Genomic DNA, 19,649 nt, shown 5'->3' with positions numbered 1-19,649 from the left:
GTTATATATTGTTTATTATTTCTGGAGTCCTGGGTTCAGTTCAAGATCTGGGGAGCTGTCTGTGTGGAGTTTGTATGTTCTCTCCATGTTCACACTGGTTTCCTCTGTCGACCCTCTGGTGGACTGACAACCAGTCCAGGCTCCTGTGTTGAGCCCATTGCTTGGTAGGATAGGCTCTGGCTCACCCATGACCCTGAATTAGAAACCGTGACAGACTGGGCGTCTCCTCCTCTCTCCAAACACACAGACAGCACCACTCCTCCAGCAGACTGAGGAGAAAATGAGGCAGTGGAGACAGGTCAACCCCACAGGTGTCCAGTAGAAAGAGGACCAGGGTGAGTTTGAGGTCTCCTGCTCTACTCAGCAGGACACAATGCTGGGCCATGAACAGATGATGACAACAGTTGAAAGTCCTCTAGTGATTTTCACAGTGCCCTTATGTCTTGCTCTCCCCCAGCCATGACCATGATGTCATCAGTGTACTCTGAGTCTGGGATACTAAGTTTAGGGCAGCCCGGGATGGATAGACTCCATCCGGGATGGCAAAGTAGTGGAGTATCTCCAAAAGTGAGAGTATATCAGTGTATTTTCACAAACAATCTCCAGCAGTGATCTCTGGATATAAATGGTACTGTAAGGCCATTAGCTTAACTAATTTATTTGTTTTTTTTTTGTCCTGTATATTTATGTCTGTTGAGAGGACACAGTAATACATATAAGAAATCTATGGATTATACTGTATACTGTATACTTCTACAATATAATTACTTTTTTAATTCCAGAGATATTATAAAATGTTTGAGAGGACACCATTCCAGGTAGAAACTGACTATTTGGCTGGAGGTCTTATTAGGCTAGACTAAACTGTATCTTTAAACACAAAAACTGAAATGAAAAAGAATTCTGAGTCCTGAAAAAGCATTTGATAGAGTAAACAGCCTTTTGCATTTGAAACTTGTAGGGAATTGGGTTTTCATAATGGTTTTACATGCAATGTAAAACCAACCAAATGCACAGGAACAGGCCTACAGCAACTTTTCAGAACAGGAATTAAACAAAGAAAATTCTGAAGCAATGTTATTGGAGAAGCTACTGTATATCCCTGGAGATAAAAAATAAATTTAATTAACGATAAGATTGGGATAAGATAAAATGTAGGGCAAATGTAATACCCAGAAACCTAGAAATCATTAAAATGTAACTAAGAGGTGCTAGAAAATCAGGTTAAACAAAAACTTCAATTCTTAGGAAGGACAAACACAGCAAGAATGAAGGTACTTCCAGGATTTCTGTTTTGTTCCAGACCTTCCTTATTCCCCTCAATGACGATTACAAAAACATTTGTCTATTTTATGTGGTTTAAAGTCAGGGTCCCATGCTATTTCTCTCAACCCCTCAAAACGACTAATCCTCTATTTAGTTTCTTTCATAATACAAATTCTTTTCTTTGGCATTACTAGATTTAAATTGCAAAATTTATTTATTTTCATAATGCTTTGAGTTCTATTAAAACAATATTTTAAGTGTGATGAACAGTTCGTCACCATTTTGATGGGGAGCTGTCACTCAGGTAGTTGAAGCTTTAAGGTGAGCTGCACATTAATAAGACTGTAGATTTGGGAGTGTCTGAGTGGTGTAGGTTTTACCTGAGATTTTCTTCCCTCCAAAATAAATCTAGATTAAAGTTTGCCCTGAAATTTGACTTTATCTGACATTACAGGGATAAGTTTATACTGTCAGCTAGTTGACAAAGAAGGCAGTGTAACATTTGAAAAACATCAACATCACTCAATAAACAATTATCCAATTCAGGTCACAGTTACCCAGAGCCTGTGCCAGGAAGCACTGGACACAAGGCAGGATTGAACCCTGGACAGGATGGCACTCTATCAAAGGGCACACACTCACACCAGTGCCAGCTTTCCCCAGAAGCCTATTAACCTGCCAGCATGTTTGTGGACTGTGGGAGAAAACTGGAACACCACACAAACATGGGGAGAACATACAAACTCCACACAGATAGCACCCCAGGTCTGGAATTGAACCCAGGGCCCAAGTGTGATATCTCCTGCACTGAGCTGATGGAAGTAGTAACCTGGAGACTGAATCCAGGCGCAGGCTCTGCTGGACACGAGCAGGGCAGGCAGTAGGAAGTGAAACTAGAGATGCGATCAAAAAGGCAGGGGTTGAGCTGAGAGGAACTGATTAAAGCATCAGGGAGAGTCTGAAGGAGAGTCATTTAACATGCAGGGTTCAAAGCACAGGGATCAGTCCAAGACGTGGTCAAACAGGCAACGTCAAAGCACAGAGAGAAGAGAAAATGCTGGGGAAAGCTGAGAAGAAATAAATGAGACTCCAAGATGAGAGATTAACAAATTGATAAATTTTGCATACTGAACTTTCTTCAAAAGCTACATCCTTTCAGATGTACAGTATGTACAATATCAGAAAACAGAGGAATACTCAAGAGTTAAAAGTAAGATGCAAATGAGAAAAGGAGGTTGGCACTTCCACAGCAATTGAAGAATCTGCATAAATCCACCAATTCACATTCATGGAGAGAATATGAGTAAAAAATTAATATTCAATATTGGAAGAAACATACTGTAAACTGCTGGAAGAATGGCTGGGAACACCTGGCATATCCTAAACATATTTTGGTATGAAAATAAACTGGGGAAATATTCTGAAAAACAAATATTAAAAAAAAATCCTTGTTAGGAGTCCTTTTTCTTCTGGCACAAACACCAGAGCTGCCTTCAGAGGCAGAAAGATACTTGTTTAGAACTGTCAGAACTGCAACCATGAAATAAATCACTAGAAACTGGTTAAAGCTGGACAGACCTTGTGTTCAAATGAAGAAGGACTCTATGAATGAAATCTCATGAAGAATAATACCCACAGAATTCTAAACTGAAAACAATACATATATATATATGTGGAGGATATGTGATGGAAGAGGATGTCAGACAGGAGCAGGTGCTATAGCAGTGAAAAACCAGCTCCATCTCTGAACAGTAATCAGACACAGATGGATCCAAAACAGACACAAACTAACTGACAACCAGGATAGTGCACAGGATTCTCCTCTAGCAGATCACCAGCTCTGACAATAATTCAATTCAAGCTTCATGGTCCCATTGGTCCATGAAGAAGTCAGTGAAACAGTGTTACAGTACGATAAGGGAGAAGATAGTTACAATACATTGTTTGAAAGAGATATTGCAGTAGGGATGAAAGATTTCCTGTTTCTATTAGTATTACACTTGGGTACACAGACGCACCTCCCAGATGGGAGAATTGTAAACTCACAATGCAGAGGGTGAGAGACACAATCCACAGTACACAGTTTCTCTACCACTTTCTGTTTGAAGAGGATATTTAAGGTGATTTGATTTGCCACAATTATTTGCTTCTTAATTTGACTATTTTTTTCAGGCTATTACAATCAACGGTACTGATGTTACCAAACCAGCAAGTGAGACAGTATGTTAATACACTTTCAATCAAAGACTTGAAGAAAAGTGATAGCATTGTTCTATCTACCTTGAAATTGCTAAGCTTACTTAGAAAAGAGTCTCTGTTGAGGTTTTTTTTTTATAAAATGGTGTTGCAGCATTTGTCCTAACTCAGTTTTTTTCTCTGGCCAGTCCTGTATACCTGTAGTCATTGACAATTTTGACAGTCTGACCATTAGTTAGTGTAGATTGGAGCAGTGTTGCATTTTTCTTAAAATCAATGACCAGCTCCTTTGTTTTTAAAACATTACCTGTAATGAGAACTCTTCACACCATTTAGTACGGTTATTTAGAATGGGTCAATGATGGTTTTCTGGGTTCCTTAGTAAGCTGACCAGCGCTGTGTCCTTAATCTACATATAATGTCCTTAATGAAATGTACAAAAAGGTCAGTAAGGGAGACAAAACAGAGCCCTGTCGTGATCCAGTGGAAGCACAGCGAATGTCTAATTAACCAGTTCCCCAGTTTGAACTGTTGAGTCCTATTTGTTAAGACGTTTAGGACCTACAGTAACTTATCAATATACTGTTTAGCGTGACGTTCTGAGAGTGTCTATGCAAGCTGCAATTGTTGTATTGTGTTAAAAGCAGAGAGAAAGTCAACAGATAATATCCTTACATATGACCTTGCTTGATCAAGTTGCTGATAGACCGGATTTAACAATGTGAGTATTGCATTGTCTGCCCCCTCCTTTCTCTATATGCAAACTGCAGGGGGTCAATGAGGTCTTGTGAGTTTTTTGTAATGTAATGCTTTAAGATTCTCTCCAGACTTTTCATGGGAAAGATGTAAAAGCAGCTGACCTGTAGCTGTTAAGCTCAGTTGACCTGGCAGTTTTTGGAAGACGAATAATGATTGATTTCTTTCACAGAGAAAAGATGATTTGTAGATTGAAGGACATTTGAAAATATGCAGCTGAGATGCAGAAATGCAGCTGAAAGGGAAATCTGAGGGAAGCAGGATGCAGACCATCAGCTGTTTTACTGAGGGAGATCTGTACAGGCATCCCCAGGCAGGGTGTGTATCCTACTGCACCCCAAATGAGTTCTCTGGGGAGTGTGAGGGAGTGCAGACAGCCGAGATCTGTGCACAGCCTGCACAGAGCTGTCACACTAATCAATGTGGACTAGTGGTATAGATGATCGGACCCTATGCGGTGCTAAAAGGAATCAGGTTAGACTTCCAAGAGACGAGAGACAAAGTTCAAGGTCGGGGTTAGGTTAGGTCAGGCTAGGTCAGGAATCCAGTGGTTAAAATGCGAGGTAACCAAATACAAGAGACACGAGACGGAGATGAGGTCAAGGTCGGAGGCAGTGCAGGGTTGGAATCCAGTAAACTGTATATGAAGAAAAGCGCACTAGAGAAAGCTATGACTATCTCAACAGTGAGCGAGGAGTGAATGGAGAGAACGGGTTTATATGGGAAAACAGGGAGTGCAGGGCTAATTGCTAATAGCAGGCGCAGGTGTGTACGCCCGGAGGTGCACGTGGGAGTGTGGTTCGTGACAGTACCTCCCCCACGGGCGGCTCCGGAGACCGTAGATTGATGGAAGGACTTGATAAGGGATTTATCTAGGATGTCCTGCTCCGGAATCCAAGATCTGTCCTCCGGCCCGTATCCTTCCCAGTCCACAAGGTACTAGCACTGCCCCGTGTGCCAACGAGAATCCAGAATCTTATTAACAGTAAAGGTGGGAGTCGATAAGTTGGGGTGGAGGCGGCTGAGGTTGAGATCTAGAGAGGGGGGAATGATGGTAAGGTTTAAGGAGAGAGACGTGGAAGGTAGGGTGTATCCGGAGGGAAGGGAGGAGAGCAAGATGAAAAGAAACCGGGGTAATCCTGGAAACGACCCAGAAAGGGACGATAATACAGGGTCCCAATTTGGCAGAGGGTTGGCGTAAAGGGATATTCTTGGTGGAAAGCCAAACAAACTGTCCTCTACGGAGCCTGGGGAAGGGTCTTCGGTGCTTGTCAGCTGCCCTCTTATAGTTACATGAGGTTTTCAAAAGTGAGGACTGGACTGTTTTCCAGAGCTTCCTGAGAGAAGACACATATTGACGTACCAAGGGGACATCCGAGTTGGGACTGGTAATAAGCAGGAGAGAGGGTTGATATCCCAAGGAGCAGAAGAAGGGTGAGATGCTGGTGGAGGAGGAGTGTAGGGAGTTATGAGCGTATTCTGCCCAAGGTAGCAGGGAGGTCCAGTTGTCCTGGGATGTGGAAACATAAGCACACAGGGAAGTTAAAAGGTCCTGGTTCAGGCGCTCGGTCTGGCCAGTAGTTTCAGGGTGGTAGCCGGTGATAAGGGAGACGGAGGTGCCTAGAGCTTTGCAGAAGGTTTTCCAAAAATGGGATGTAAACTGGGGACCTCTGTCAGAGACAATATCAGACGGTAAGTCGTGGAGTCTAAAGACCTGTAGGACGAAGACGTCAGCTTTTTCCTGGGCAGTGGGTAACGAGGTAAGGGGGATAAAGTGGGCGGTTTTGGAGAATCTATCCGTAATGACCATAATTAAAGACTTGCCTTGACTTAACGGAAGGTCAGTGAGGAAGTCCACGGCGATGTGAGACCAGGGACGCCTGGGAATGGGGAGGGGTTGAAGGAGACCAGTTTTCTTGAGACGAGGAGTCTTGATCCTGGCACAAGTCGGGCAAGCCTTAACATAGTCGGTGTGTCAGTTTTGAGAGAGGGCCACCAGAAGTGAGTGGAGATGAGCTCTCAGCTGTGGCGAACTCCAGGGTGTCCGGCCAAGAGAGAGTCATGAACCCAGCAGAGGATATCGGCGCAAACATAGTCAGGAATGAAAAGTTTATCCGTGGGGCACTGGGGGGGTCAAGCTGGTCCTCAATGTCGCAGCGGATGGCGGCAATAAACTTATGAGGGGGAATAATGGGTTCAGGAGGTCTTTCAGCATTAGGAGGGTCATGCAGGCGGGTAAGGGCATCAGCCTTGACATTCTTGGAGCCAGGGTTGTAGGAGATAAAGAAGTTAAATCAGGTGAAGAATAAGGACCACCGGGCTTGACGGGGATTAAGCCTCTTTGCTGACTGAGGGTAGGACAGATTCTTGTGATCGGTGAGAACGGCGAAGGGATGCAGGGCACCCTCCAGCCAGTGTCTCCACTCTTCGAGAGCGAGCTTGATGGCAAGTAGTTCCCTGTCACCCACATCGTAATTCAACTCGGCAGGGGATAGTCTTCGAGATAGAAAGGCACAGGTGTGAAGGATACCCTTGACTCCATGACGTTGGGATAGAATGGTGCCAACTCCATGAGCAGAGGCATCGACTTCCCCAGGTGGGGGAGGAGGGGGGCAGAGGTGAAAAGGTGTTTTAAGTGGAGAAAGGTGCGGTCGGCTTCGGGAGACCACTTGCCTTGCCTGGGACCCTTGCGGGTCAAGAAGGTAATGGGGGCTGCAACAGAACTGAAGTCCCTGATAAAGCGGCGGTAAAAATTGGCAAACCCCAGAAAGCGCTGAATTTTCTTCAAGTTCTTGGGGGTGGGCCAGTCCTTAATGGCTTCCGTCTTGGCTGGGTCCATCTCAACACCCCCAATTTCAAGTGGGGAAATGATGTAGCCTAAGAATTGCACCTTGGATATGTGAAAAAAAAACTAAACAGTAAACAACAACGAAAAAACAACAAACAACAAACTGTAAACAGTTAATGAAGAAAAGCGCACAAGAGAAAGCTATGACTATCTCAACAGTGAGTGAGTTGTGAATGGAGAGAACGGGTTTATATGGGAAAACAGGGAGTACAGGGCTAATTGCTAATAGCGGCGCAGGTTTGTACACCGGGAGGTGCACGCGGGAGTGTGGATCGTGATAAGAGCTTTCACCTCAGCTGTGTCCAGAGACAGTTCCTCTAAGGTATGAGACTCTATTACCAAAGAGCAGGGACATGAGCAGGCTAGGCTAGAGAGAAGGCACTATAGAGGGATGACCCTATATTAATAGCATCACCTGAGAGGCAGTGCAGATGAAATCTGACATGGACATCTGCAGGTGGTGTAGCTAGATGACACTGGCTCAGAGCAGTCTGTTGGTGAAGAATGAAAAATGGCCCAGTTCTGTCTTCCATTTGAGGAGTATGGATATGGTTGGTTCAGGCAGTGGCTCAGTGGTGAACATTGCTGTATGGCAGTGCTGGGACCCTGGGTTCAGGAAGTTCACCGGAAGTGCTATTTGTGTGGAGTTTGCATGTTGTCTTGGGTCACACAGGTTTCCTCTGTCTGTGTTGTGATGATCTGACATCCTCTCCAAGGCCCTGCATTGTGCCCATTGCTTGTCAGGTCTGGCTCCAGCTCTCCCATGAGAGTTAATTAGAAACAGTGGAGTCCAGGACTGACAAAGCAGCTCCTCATCTCCACATACACAGACAGCCCCACTCCTCTAGCAGACTGAGGAGGAAAGGAAGCAGTGGGGACAGGTCAACCCCACAGGTGTCCAGTAGAAAGAGGACCAGGGTGAGTTTAAGGGTCTCCTGCTGGATTCAGCAGGACACAAGGCTGGGCCATAAGCAGTTGATGAAAACTGTTGAAAGTCATAGGGTTTATCACAGAGCCCTGAATTCCTGCTTTCCCCCAGACATGTTATAAGGTCATGAACTTTACTCATATTCTTTGTCTTGGTCTCTCAATCAAAGCCTGGGTGAAACATTTACCATGTGATTGCTTCCACCTTGTCCAATTTAGGAAACTAAACTTTAGTACAAGACAGCAGCCAAGAGAGAGCAAGTCCATACAAACCAGAATTCTGCCTGAGACTTTGTCTGCCAAAGGGGAAATCTTGTGATTCACAAACTAGCTGTGTGTTTCACTTAAATTCAGTTAACATTGATACAGTTGGACTTCATTGTCGACAGAGTATATAATATTCTGATGTATATTCTGATATTCTATGCAATAATCTACAATAGGCAGTAAGAGCATTATATCCTGGGACAGTCTGAGTTCTCTCACTTGCAGCAGGACTCGAGTCAGGCTCTGTGTTCAGATTGTTTGAATTCTCTGAGGAGCAACTTCAGCACCAAGATCAGCAACGCTCTTTCTGTGATGAGAGCAAGCTTCACCCCTTACCTTTTATGGACAGTATGGCCAGTTGACACAGACATCCAGAGACAATTTCTGTCTGGAAAGATATCCCCTCAAACATTTTGCAATATCTCTGGACATGTAGACACTAGAGCCCTACTTTAGAGCTTAAATTGAAGCTACCTTCTTGAGCATTATGCTGACGAAATCATATTTCTTTATTGTCTTTTTGTCTTCATGTCTTCATGTTTCTTTATTGACTGTTTCCACTCACCAGACAGAAATATCCAGAAAAAAACACATAAAGCAATAAATAGATTTTTTTCTGTCTTCAAAGATCAATATTTTAAGTTCTGGACCTTAACAAGTCTGAAAATGCTTATAGACCTTTCCCTACAGTATGTGTCTTCTAACCTGAATAAAAAATAAAAATAAACATTTGAGACAAATGGAACAAATCTAAAAAATTCTACATATTTTATTGTAAACACCTGGAATGGTATTACTAAGTGTGTGGGCCACTGAAACTCCGGCATCTGAGTGCCGTACTAAAAAGAGTTTTACAGACAGTGGAAATTTTCCTGTTCTGTTAAAACTATTATAACATAAAATGAAAAATGTGTGTTTTATCATCCATTCATTTAGCAGTATTCACAAGGAAATGTGCACTTTCCCTCACAAATCTGATGAGCCAAAGTTGAACAGTTTCCTTTTACCTGATTCAATTGGTTTTAGAAAACATATCTTCCGGACACTCGGTTAAAAACAAATTTCTTAGCTGAAAATTACATTTAACCCTAACCCTAAACCAACTGTGGTGGCTATATTTATGCTACTCAGACCTGACTACTGTTTCTGAATAGCAGTGCCATCAATTCTGATCACCATATGCCTTATAATAATTTTTATGTTTTTCTATAACTTGCTATATGTTTAGATTAATGTATAATGTACATTATTTTAATATATTTATTTTAGTCTAGGGTGAAACAATTGTCTTTTCTGATGTTTTCAGAACCTTTTCTCATTCCCCATTTTCAGTGTTTACAGTTTGTGGTTTAACCAGGAGGAGGGGCTGGCCTGTTGTATATAAATGGGGGAGTGGTGGTGAGAAAGTGGAGTCAGTCTTGCTGAGAGGCTCAAGGGAAGCACTGGCTTAGTGAATTATTAAAAGGCTTTAAAGCTGTTTTCAAATGAATTACATGAAGCAAATTAAAATTTCAAGATAGACTATCAACTCTCATAGTTGATATATTTCTATTCTGATGTTATTAGCTCTGATTTATTATTAGGGTCAATAATTCTGGTCTACGTGATTGAGAGGATGGGAGCATGATGGAGCAGGGGTGAGCACTGTTGCCTTGCAGCGCTGGGGCCCTGAGTTTAATTCCTGGAGTGCTATGTGCATGGAGTCTGCATGCTCCCGTAGATGTCCTCCAGGTGTTTCGGTTCCCTCCGACAGTCAAAAGACATACTAGTGGGTTAATTAATTTTTGGGAAAATGTACCCTTTTCTCAGAGCATTTGTGTCTGTGTGTCCTGTGATGGACTGGGGTTCCGAAAAGTGTTCTGACCAGTATATGCTGCCTTGTACCCATTACTGTCTCGGTTAGGCTCTGTTTCTCCTTAGACCCTGTATTACAGCGGTTCCCAATCCTGGTGTGGAACCACCACAGCTACAGCTCTATCAAAGTCAAAGGCTGGGCTTGTACATCATCAATGGAAGGACCAAATGCCTCTCCAGCCCCTACTCCACACCAACCACCTGAACTGGTTGATGCCTCCCCATGGGTATCCAATCTGGTAATGGCCAGGAAGAAGACAGGAGGCTTGTGAATCTGTGTGGACCTGAGCGCAGTGAACAAAGCTGTTATACCAGACAAGTACCCAATCCCCACAGTGGAGGAGCTCACCACACAATTCTCCAGCTTCTTTGTTTTCACAAAATTCACTTCAGGTTACTCTACACCCTTACAGTTGGAACCTCAGCTTTCATCATTCGTGCTGATGTCCTCTGCTACACCAGGGTGCCTTTCGTACTTAGCTTCCACTTCAGCTGTTTCCAGAAGATAATTCCTTACACTTATATAGTGCTTTTTATATAGCAATGGCAGCCATAGTGCACAAGTACACTCCCCACACTGCAGCTTTCAGTGGGGAGGAGAGCAGAGTGATGAACCCAGGTCAGAGACTGGGGTTATTAGGAGGCCATGATGGGTAAAGGCCAATGGGAAATTTGGCCAGGACACTGGGGTTACACCCCTACTCTTTTTGAGAAACGCCCTGGGATTATTTATGACCACAGAGAGTCAGGACCTTGGTTTAACCTCTCATCTGAAGTAGAGTGCCTTTTTACAGTATAGTGTCCCCATCTCTATCGGTCACTAATGAAGCGGTCACTGACTTCCTGGATTCCCTCTTTGCCCACTAGGCCATAACCGCCGACAATGGGCTGCAGTCTGTGTCCGCTGAGTTTGAGTCTTGGTTGAGCTATACCAAAATATCATGCCACTCAGCTTGCTCCTATGTTTACAGGTGTTTTCAATTGATCCCTTAAAGTTAGGCTAAGGTACCACACTGCTTTAAGATGATTACTAATACCAGTACCTAAGAAATTCACTGTGAGCTGCCTCAATAACTACAGATCAGTATTCTTGATGTCTATTATTATGAAAGTTTTGGAATGGCTTATAGCCAACTTCCTGTCTAAATTGCACGTGGACCCCAGGTTAGTTAGCCTATAGAGCAAACAGGTCAGTGGAGGATGCAGTCTCCCTGGGGCTCCATGACATATTTCAACATCTAGAAGCAGCCAGGTCCTCTTTATTGACTGCAGTTCTGCTTTTAACACGATCACCCCTCTCAAGCTTTTAGATAAGCTAGCAGATGTGGGTATTGATCAGACTCTATGCTATTGACCACTGGATTTCCTTTCTGATAGGAAGCAGCTGGTGAAGCTGAAGGTACCATTTTTAAGCCTCTCACTCTGAGCACAGGAACTCCTCAGGGTTGTGTCTGATCACTTATGCTTTACTATCTGAACACAAATGACTATTTCACATTAAGGCTCAGTCAAAAAGCTGATAACACTGCTTTCGCAGGCCTCATCACAAACAATGGTGAGTCGGTACAATGAAATTAAATAGCTCAATAAGTTGAACAGTGCAACTTCGATCTCGAACTAAATGTGAGCAAAATAAAAGATCTTGTGGTGGACCAAAGCAAACTCTCACCACTACTCATCAATGGTCAGGCTGTAAAGGTGGTGGACAAATTTAAGTTCCTGGGCACCATCATCTCCAACACTCTAAAATGGGAGGTCAACACACCCATTATGGTCAAGAAAGCTCACCACAGGCTCTTCTTCCTGAGACAGTTAAAGACGTTTGGAGTGTCACAGGAAGCATTAAACCTCTTTTACAGAGATCTGTCATCAGGAGTGTTTTGGCCTTTTGCATCACTATGCGGTACGGCAACACTTCTGCCCAGGACAAGAAGCAGGTAGAGAGAGTAGTGTATATCACTTTCAAAACTATAGGATGTCACCTTCCTTCTGTGGACTCACTCTGAAATGCAAAGCTCTGAAGATCCTTGCTAACCCTTCCCACACTGCCCAACCTCTATCTACTTCTCTCCCCTCTGACAAGTAGATTAGGTCTATTAAGACAAGGACTACTAGGTCTATAACAGCACCTATTTGGAGGCTGTGAGATGTATATATTCTGCATTTCAACTCTGATATTTTTGCATGGCTCTATTAGGCCCTACTGATACTTATCTCACTGTTATTATTGTATTAAAGGTGTGAGTTTAGGATGTTTTGTGAATATGCTGAGTGGATGCACTCCATTATTGAATTTGTTGTATATTTGCATTTGCATTCTTTAATTGTATGAGCTCACTGAATCAATTTCCATTGAACTTGAACTCTTCCATACACTGCTCCACCACATTGCCACACAGCTCGCCATAGAGCTGGCGGCTCACCAGCCACCTTCATGCTTGGACACAAACTTCTACTTTCCCAGGACAGACTCCAGGCATATCCAGCTCAGACATCTATGGAGTTCCCCATGCAGGTCACAGAGTAACTGGGTCCAGCTACCTTTCGCCTCTCTGACACAAGGTGGCATCACCTAGATGATCTGGCACTAGTGTTTGTGCTCCTTCCATTTTCCAATGTCTAGTTTCTTATTTTTACAGGCGATGGGTTACGTCACTCAGCCCCCCCAACAAAGTGTAGAGCTGAACCGGTCTCATTCGTTACTGCTCCATTTGTGACTGTTTGTGTCATTTAAGGTAGCTCAATTGAAAGGGTTATGTTCCTGGTGTGCCATTTACATGTTTTCCTCGTGTTAACATGGGTTTCCCCTCGGTGTTTCCATCTCCTTCAACAGTTCGAAGACTTACTGGTAGTTTAATTGGCTTCTGGGAAATGAGTCCTGGTGAGAATGCGTGCATGTCTGTATCTGTGTGTGCTCTGCAACGGACTGGCATCTCGTCCAGGTTGTACCCTGCTTTGTGGCAGTTGACTGCCAGGATAAGCTCCAGCTCCCCCACAGCACTGTACTAAAATGGTTGGATTGGCAGATGCATAACTTTACAAATGTTCCAATTCAAATACTATACAGAAGACACTCTTCAAATGTTGTTTAATTAACAAAAATATTTTCAAGTATTATTGGTCTATATATTTGATGTGGTAGTGATTCCAGTGCTATTCAATGTACTGTAGTACATACAGTGATCATACAAAAACATATAATCCAATTTCCTCGTACTCTCCCACATTTATGTATTTGCTTTGCAGAAAATAGAAGTACAACAATGGTCTTTTAATGGGGGAAGTTGCTCATTGTAACTTTTTTAAATACATAAATCAAAAGACGAGTTGAAGCATTTAGATGTTTTTTGAATTGCATATTTAAAAAGGACACAATGAAAAACTGATTACTTCTTCGGTTTAAAGAAATACTGACACTGACAGCTACAAAGTATTATGACATGACAGTTAAAGCTATTTTTTTTAGAAAATGTAATTGTTAACATTTGCTTTTTAGGCTGAAATGACAACTCTTGCAGTTATAGTATGATATTGGAGATTATTTAAGTTTACTGTTCACATAGACACAATGAAAATACTGGTATTCAAATGCAAAATATCCATCAAAGGCCAGACAAACAGAAAATTACAAACTCTCAATCGGTAATTCAAGATTGTCATACATAGTCATGCAATTATCCCAAATTAAGGCACTACGTCTTGGGGATGAAAGCAGCTAGAAAGCCACTTTCAATGGCACAAACACAGCACTAATCAATAAGACCTGTTCGGTTCCTTGAGGCATTTTAGGGGAGCTGAGTGACATCACACCCCCGAAAAAGGTGCTATATCTTGAAAACAAAAACATCTCAAACACTACATTTAGTGGCACAAAACAGCACTAACAGAGCATTAACAAACGTGGTGGGTTTCATCGTTTGTTTCATTTGTGGGGGGGCAACTTTCACAGAGCTGTATCATTCTCATCATATGTGCAAATGGTGACACAATAGAGTGAAACTTGGCAGCCATCTGCAAAAGGCTTAAGAGATTGTGAATGTAATGTGAATATTTAACAGACTGATATATAAAACAAATAAAAATAATATTTAATGTGTACTCTGTTGACATTATTAGAGAATGAGTTAAAGATTTTCATTATAAAAATATATTAGACACAATGGCTTAAAAAAAACATTGTATTTCACTGACTAACATTTCTATGACTTACAGCAGTGGACTGCACCTTTCTCATGCTTCCTCTCTTGCTCTTCCACGTTTTTCCCGCAGGAAAAGCAAATTACCTACAGTATGAATGGAAGCAAACTGATACATCTTAAGAGTTTCAAAACGGACTGAACTGCAGTAGGGACACTCCACTCAAAGCACTTACAGATAATGGAGACTATCCTCCACCAGGACCAGTGTGTAGCAACCACTTGATAATGCAAAGGCAGCCAAAGTGACAGTATGCTCTCCACACATCAGCTATCAGTGGGAAGGAGAACATAGTGATGAAGCCAGTTCACACATGAATTCCAAGAGCTATTGTTGTTACTTAACCAAATACAATTTGATCTTGTTGTATGAAACCTGAAAGTACAGACTTTTGTCAATTTACTAAAGCTATTTGGTTGAGTAGTCTCACTTTGCGAAATAGACTCCTGATGCTCATTAAACACTTGCTGGGCACACCCTTCCCCAAATCGCATGTGAGTATGAAATAGGTTAATAACTTCTGTATTAAAAGATTTCAAATTTGTTGGTTAAAGATTGTTTAAGTTTAAGCATGCTCATGTTGCTACACTGAAAAGAACTGCTATTCAGTTTAAACTGTCCACGCATATTACAGCATGACCTGTCTCACTGAAATTCTCATGATATCAAATCCTCTTTTTTCATGTTTTGCCTGTCGCACCCCTCCTCCACTTTCCCACATTTCTCAACCTGCAGGGGTCCCAGCGTCCTCATAATCAAAGTGGAGAAGAAGGGGAACAAGAGAGATTGTAGCACAACATTAAAACAGTTTGTAATTTTTGTCTTATTAATTCCTCTCTTTTATATTAGATATCACTTATTTAAAAATATATTATGTGTAGTGGCTTTAATAATTAATATTAAAAACAAATAGGCATTTAAAAACCACAATTGTGATTTCTGTTTAAGGGCATCTTTAAATTCTCTGACTCTCTCTCTGAACATCTGGTAGAACTAGTTTTCACTCACATTATTCACATTTTGCTAACTAACTTACATTATTCATTTATTAGTATACTATTTTAATGTTAAACTGTGATATATAAAAATAATAAGTCAATATAGTGCACCTTATTGTATTTTACTATCAAAGAAAGAGTCTATTAACTAAAAGCACTGATGTATTGGGCATGACCTGATCTGTGGAGCTTCTGGTTCACAGGTGAAAATTCTACCACTCAACCAAAACATCACTCAGTTCACAAGCCTTTCAATTCCATTACAACAATAACCACTGCAAAATGTATTTAAAACAAGCACGTCAAAATATTTCCAAAATAACCACATGTCATAGAGTTAAACAATTCCATGCCGATGCACATGAAGAACGTACAATACGCTACCACTACCATCTATATAAATATATTTAAAATAATAAATTAATATTGTTAAAAACATTAAGAAACTTGTTATTTTCAGCTACCAAAATTTCCCTTTTATTACATGAATCCATATTAATATTCTACATTAGGTGCATTTAGGTGCAACAGATTGAATAAAGCTAATGTTTTCACTAATGTCTAACACATTATAAGTGCTATCGATATTCTTTGTCCAGTGACGTTTCTGTGGGCAGTGTACCGCAGTGTGGTATAGTGGCTGCTTCTGTACAGTCCTTGCCTGCTTCAGCCTGTAGCAAGTCTGACTTGTGCAATTCCCACAAACATAAATTGGTCAGACATAAGAAGAAGTTTTTGGAAGGAATGCAATTCCTACCTTCACCTGTCATTCATTCTTAAATAATTTTACTGGATGATTTAAGCCTTCAGCATTCCAGCTCACAAAGTTGACTGTATTAATTTGATTAATTGCAATTCAGTATAAGGTATAATATAAAATACACTAGCCAGTGAAGGAGAGTGATATAATGTAATGAACAATATCCACATAACTATAAAACTAGACAATAAAATAAACTGAAAAAATCAGCACCGATTCCCTCACTTCATACAGGTGAAAGCACATGATGACAGGGCGAGGCTGTGCACCTGAGAGTGGGGGGCTCATGTAGATCTTTCCCCAGAAGCTCCAAAAAAAGAGAAAAAACTCAGAGAAGGAATAGTAACATGAGACCCCCTGATTGACTCTATTACAGTTCTCTAGCTCTGTCACCTTGGCCTTGACGGCTGTTGAATCTGAGCTGCTTCAGCACTGAGACACTGACCGCCACGTTTCTGACTGTGAGCTCCAGGCTGCAAGCCAATTGAGTGGAGTCAGGCTTGTGGTGAGCTGTTGGGCCGACACCTGCAGCTGGAGTGTCTGAAGTTCGAATTGTGGGCTTTTCATTTGGTAAACTGCCAGTAGCTTTATATTTTCGCATTATACTGTAGAATCAATAATAACTAATTTTTAAAAAGTTAAAGTAGTCATCATAGGATTTAATGTTGAAAAATAAAAAGTATGCTAGACCACAAGATTAATATATCTGTTTACTGAGTACCAGCCAGCAGACCTCACAGGGACAGTTTGGCCCTTGTACTGTATGTGAAGGAAATCTGAGGTACTTACCTAAGGGTTTTTGTTTTCTTTGCCACGGGTAGCAATCTCCGTACACACTCCTCTGATGTAGCATATTCACTCATGTTGAAGACATCAATCTCTTTCTCAGACAGCAGTGAGAAATAGGCGAGTGCTGAACACTGGGAAGGTGAAAGTCTTTGTCTTGAAAGCTTTACTTTATCCAGAGTCACACTGAACTCATCCATTAAAGACTTGTCCTTCAGTTCACTCAGGCAGTGGAAAAGGTTCATGCATCTTTCAGGAGAGGAAGTTTCTCTAATGAGTTCCTTGATGAATCCTGCTGTTTCCTGTATGTCACTGGAATGATCTTGTGTGTGTGACAGGAATCCCCTCAAAAGCTCCTGGTTGTTCTTCATTAGCATCCCCAAAAGGAATCGGACAAACAGATCAAGATGACCAGTCTTGCTCTGGATGGCTCTTCCAAGTGCAACTTTATTCAAGTGGAACAGTGTGGAAGCTGGTGGGTTTTGTTCCTCCAGTGGGTTAATATTTTTGTTTTTATGGGAACCTAAAACATACAGAGCTGCAAAATACTCCTGGACAGTCAGGTGTACAAAGCAGTACACCTTTTCCAGAAATAAGACTGAATCTTGTTTAAATATTTCCTTCCAAACCCCTGAGTAAAGGGAAGAGCTGTTGAGATCAATGCCATATTTTTTCAGATCTTTTTCATAGAACACTATGATGTTTTTCTCCAGATTTTCAAATGCCAGCTTTCCCAGCTTCAGAATTACTTTTTGATTTGTTTCGAGGACAGTTTCTTTCTCTTCCTTCTGTTTCTTTGCTGTCAGTAAGGCAAGCAGGAAGTTTGTATAGAAATCTGTCAGTGTTGTTGGACTCTCCCCACTGTTCTCTTCCAATGTGTGCTCCAGAACAGTAACTACAATCCAGCAGAAAACAGGAACGTAGCACAAAATGTAAAGACTCCTCAGTGTCTTTATATGTGAAATAATTCTGTCTGCCAGAGCTCTGTTCTTACACTTCTTTCTGATGTACTCTTCCTTCTGCTGGTCTTCAAACCCCTGGACCTCTGTCACCCTGCTGATGAGCTCTGGAGGGATCAGACCTGCTGCAGCTGGTCTGGAAGTGATCCAGATGGAAGAATTAACAGGAAAGTTCCTCTTGATGAGGTTTGTTAACAACACGTCCACTGATGTCGGGTTTTTCACATCAGACCAGATCTCATTTTCTTCAAATTTCAAAGGATGTCTGCTTTCATCCAGACCATCAAAGATGAACAGAGCTTTGTGGCAATCTAAAACTTCAGAGAATTTTATCTCTGGACAGAAACACTGAACCAGTTCCTGTAAACTCTTTTCTGATTTGATCAAGTTTAATTCACGGAATGGAAGAAAAAATATAAAGTCAAAGTCCTGGTTGTCTTTTCCAGTAGCCCAGTCAAGAATGAATTTCTGCACAGAGAATGTTTTCCCGATGCCAGCGACTCCCTTCATCAGTACAGTCCTGATGGGTCTGGTCTGTTCTGGCAGTGGCTTGAAAATATCGCTGCACTTGATGGAGAGGATCTCTGTTTTTTTGCTTTTGGAGACAGTCTCTATCTGTCTGACCTCATGTCCATGATTCACCTCAACACAGCTGCCCTCAGTTATCCACACATGTGTAAAGATGTCATCGAGTAGGGTCTGCTCTCCTGGCTTAGCAATTCCCTCAGACACAAATTCAAACTTCCTCTTCAGAGCTTCCTTGTGCTTGTTTTTCAGTGTCTGCAGCCACCCTAAAACACGATAGTAAAGGGACAGTCAGAGACTGCAGGAGAAATCCTGACAGTGTAATATGTCTGTAGAATTAGTGTCCAAGAAGGACACACATCACACCTGTTTTAAGCAGGTTGATGTATATAAATAAGTAAAACACAAAACAGCCATAAGTTAAAAGATATTGTATAAAGTGAAAAATTAAAACTAAACAGCAAACAAAAGCCTAAGCTCCCCTTAGAGCTACTTACTAGACCTCTTCCCAAGTCCCTCACTATCTGGATCCGTTTTCTTGCTGGTTTAAGTCATGTAGAGTTTTGTGGTTGGAGAATGAGTGAGACTGGCTTTCTTTCTGATTTCCTTCTGTACATTCTTTAAATGTTATATTTAACAGAAAGCCATTATTTGACTTAGTAAACCAAGTGACCAGCCCTGGGCTCTATCTTAAAGAAAAATTCACACTGAAAATGTTAAATATTGGACCAACCTGTATCATGTGTTTGAGAACCTGGAGCCTGTTGGCATTCTGGTGACGAAGCTGTAACAATACACAGAGAGTTTTCTCTCCCTGTTCTGTTAAAGTTATTGTGACTGGTTGTTTACCCTTGACTATGACTGCTCTTGATCAAACCCATTCATATTGGGTTATCTAGAGCTCACTTTCTCTTACATTGCACTGTTTGTTTCTCTTAATTGAATAGGTCTAATCATTGTGATATGTGAGCATATAAATTATATAGTTGTTCCACCTTGTATAAGGTCTATATATAATGATATTAAGTTGTTTTAAAATACAAGTAAATAAAAAGTAAATATCAACACAAGAATAGTTGTTAGTGAGTGCAGTATACTCAGTAAAATCCACAAGTAATCATTATATACACTACATACTATATACCAGTAAGCAAGGAAGTGAAGTTTGCCATTTTTGCTATGTGCTAATGAATTTTTATATGATGACAGATGACATTGTGAGAAGCAAGGACAGAATTAGAAAACAAGAGAAAAGAGTGAGTATGAATGAGAATGATGCTCTTACCCAAGTTGTTGACAATATGTCTGTA

The 19,649-nt window shown here is 41.5% G+C and overlaps 1 protein-coding gene across 3 annotated transcripts in view; it reads right to left on the bottom strand.

Annotated features, from left to right (window-relative positions):
* The window catches only part of LOC138223914 (NLR family CARD domain-containing protein 3-like), a 296,882-nt gene extending 278,456 nt beyond the window's left edge, over positions 1-18,426 (bottom strand). For 2 of the 3 annotated variants that reach the window (XM_069180101.1, XM_069180103.1), the window contains exon 1: positions 16,859-18,426. In XM_069180101.1, the coding sequence (XP_069036202.1) occupies positions 16,859-18,324 (1,466 nt within the window). In that variant the 5' untranslated portion in view covers positions 18,325-18,426. Of the gene's footprint in view, positions 1-15,861; positions 16,610-16,858 lie in introns of those variants that run through there. The other variant, XM_069180104.1, reaches the window with a different exon arrangement.
* Positions 18,427-19,649: the final 1,223 nt, after the last annotated feature.

This window comes from Lepisosteus oculatus, chromosome 18 (assembly GCF_040954835.1).
Source record: "Lepisosteus oculatus isolate fLepOcu1 chromosome 18, fLepOcu1.hap2, whole genome shotgun sequence".
Taxonomy (NCBI): domain Eukaryota; kingdom Metazoa; phylum Chordata; class Actinopteri; order Semionotiformes; family Lepisosteidae; genus Lepisosteus; species Lepisosteus oculatus.
The sequence above is the reverse complement of the archived record's forward strand: the minus strand, read 5'-3'. Positions and strand labels throughout refer to the sequence as shown.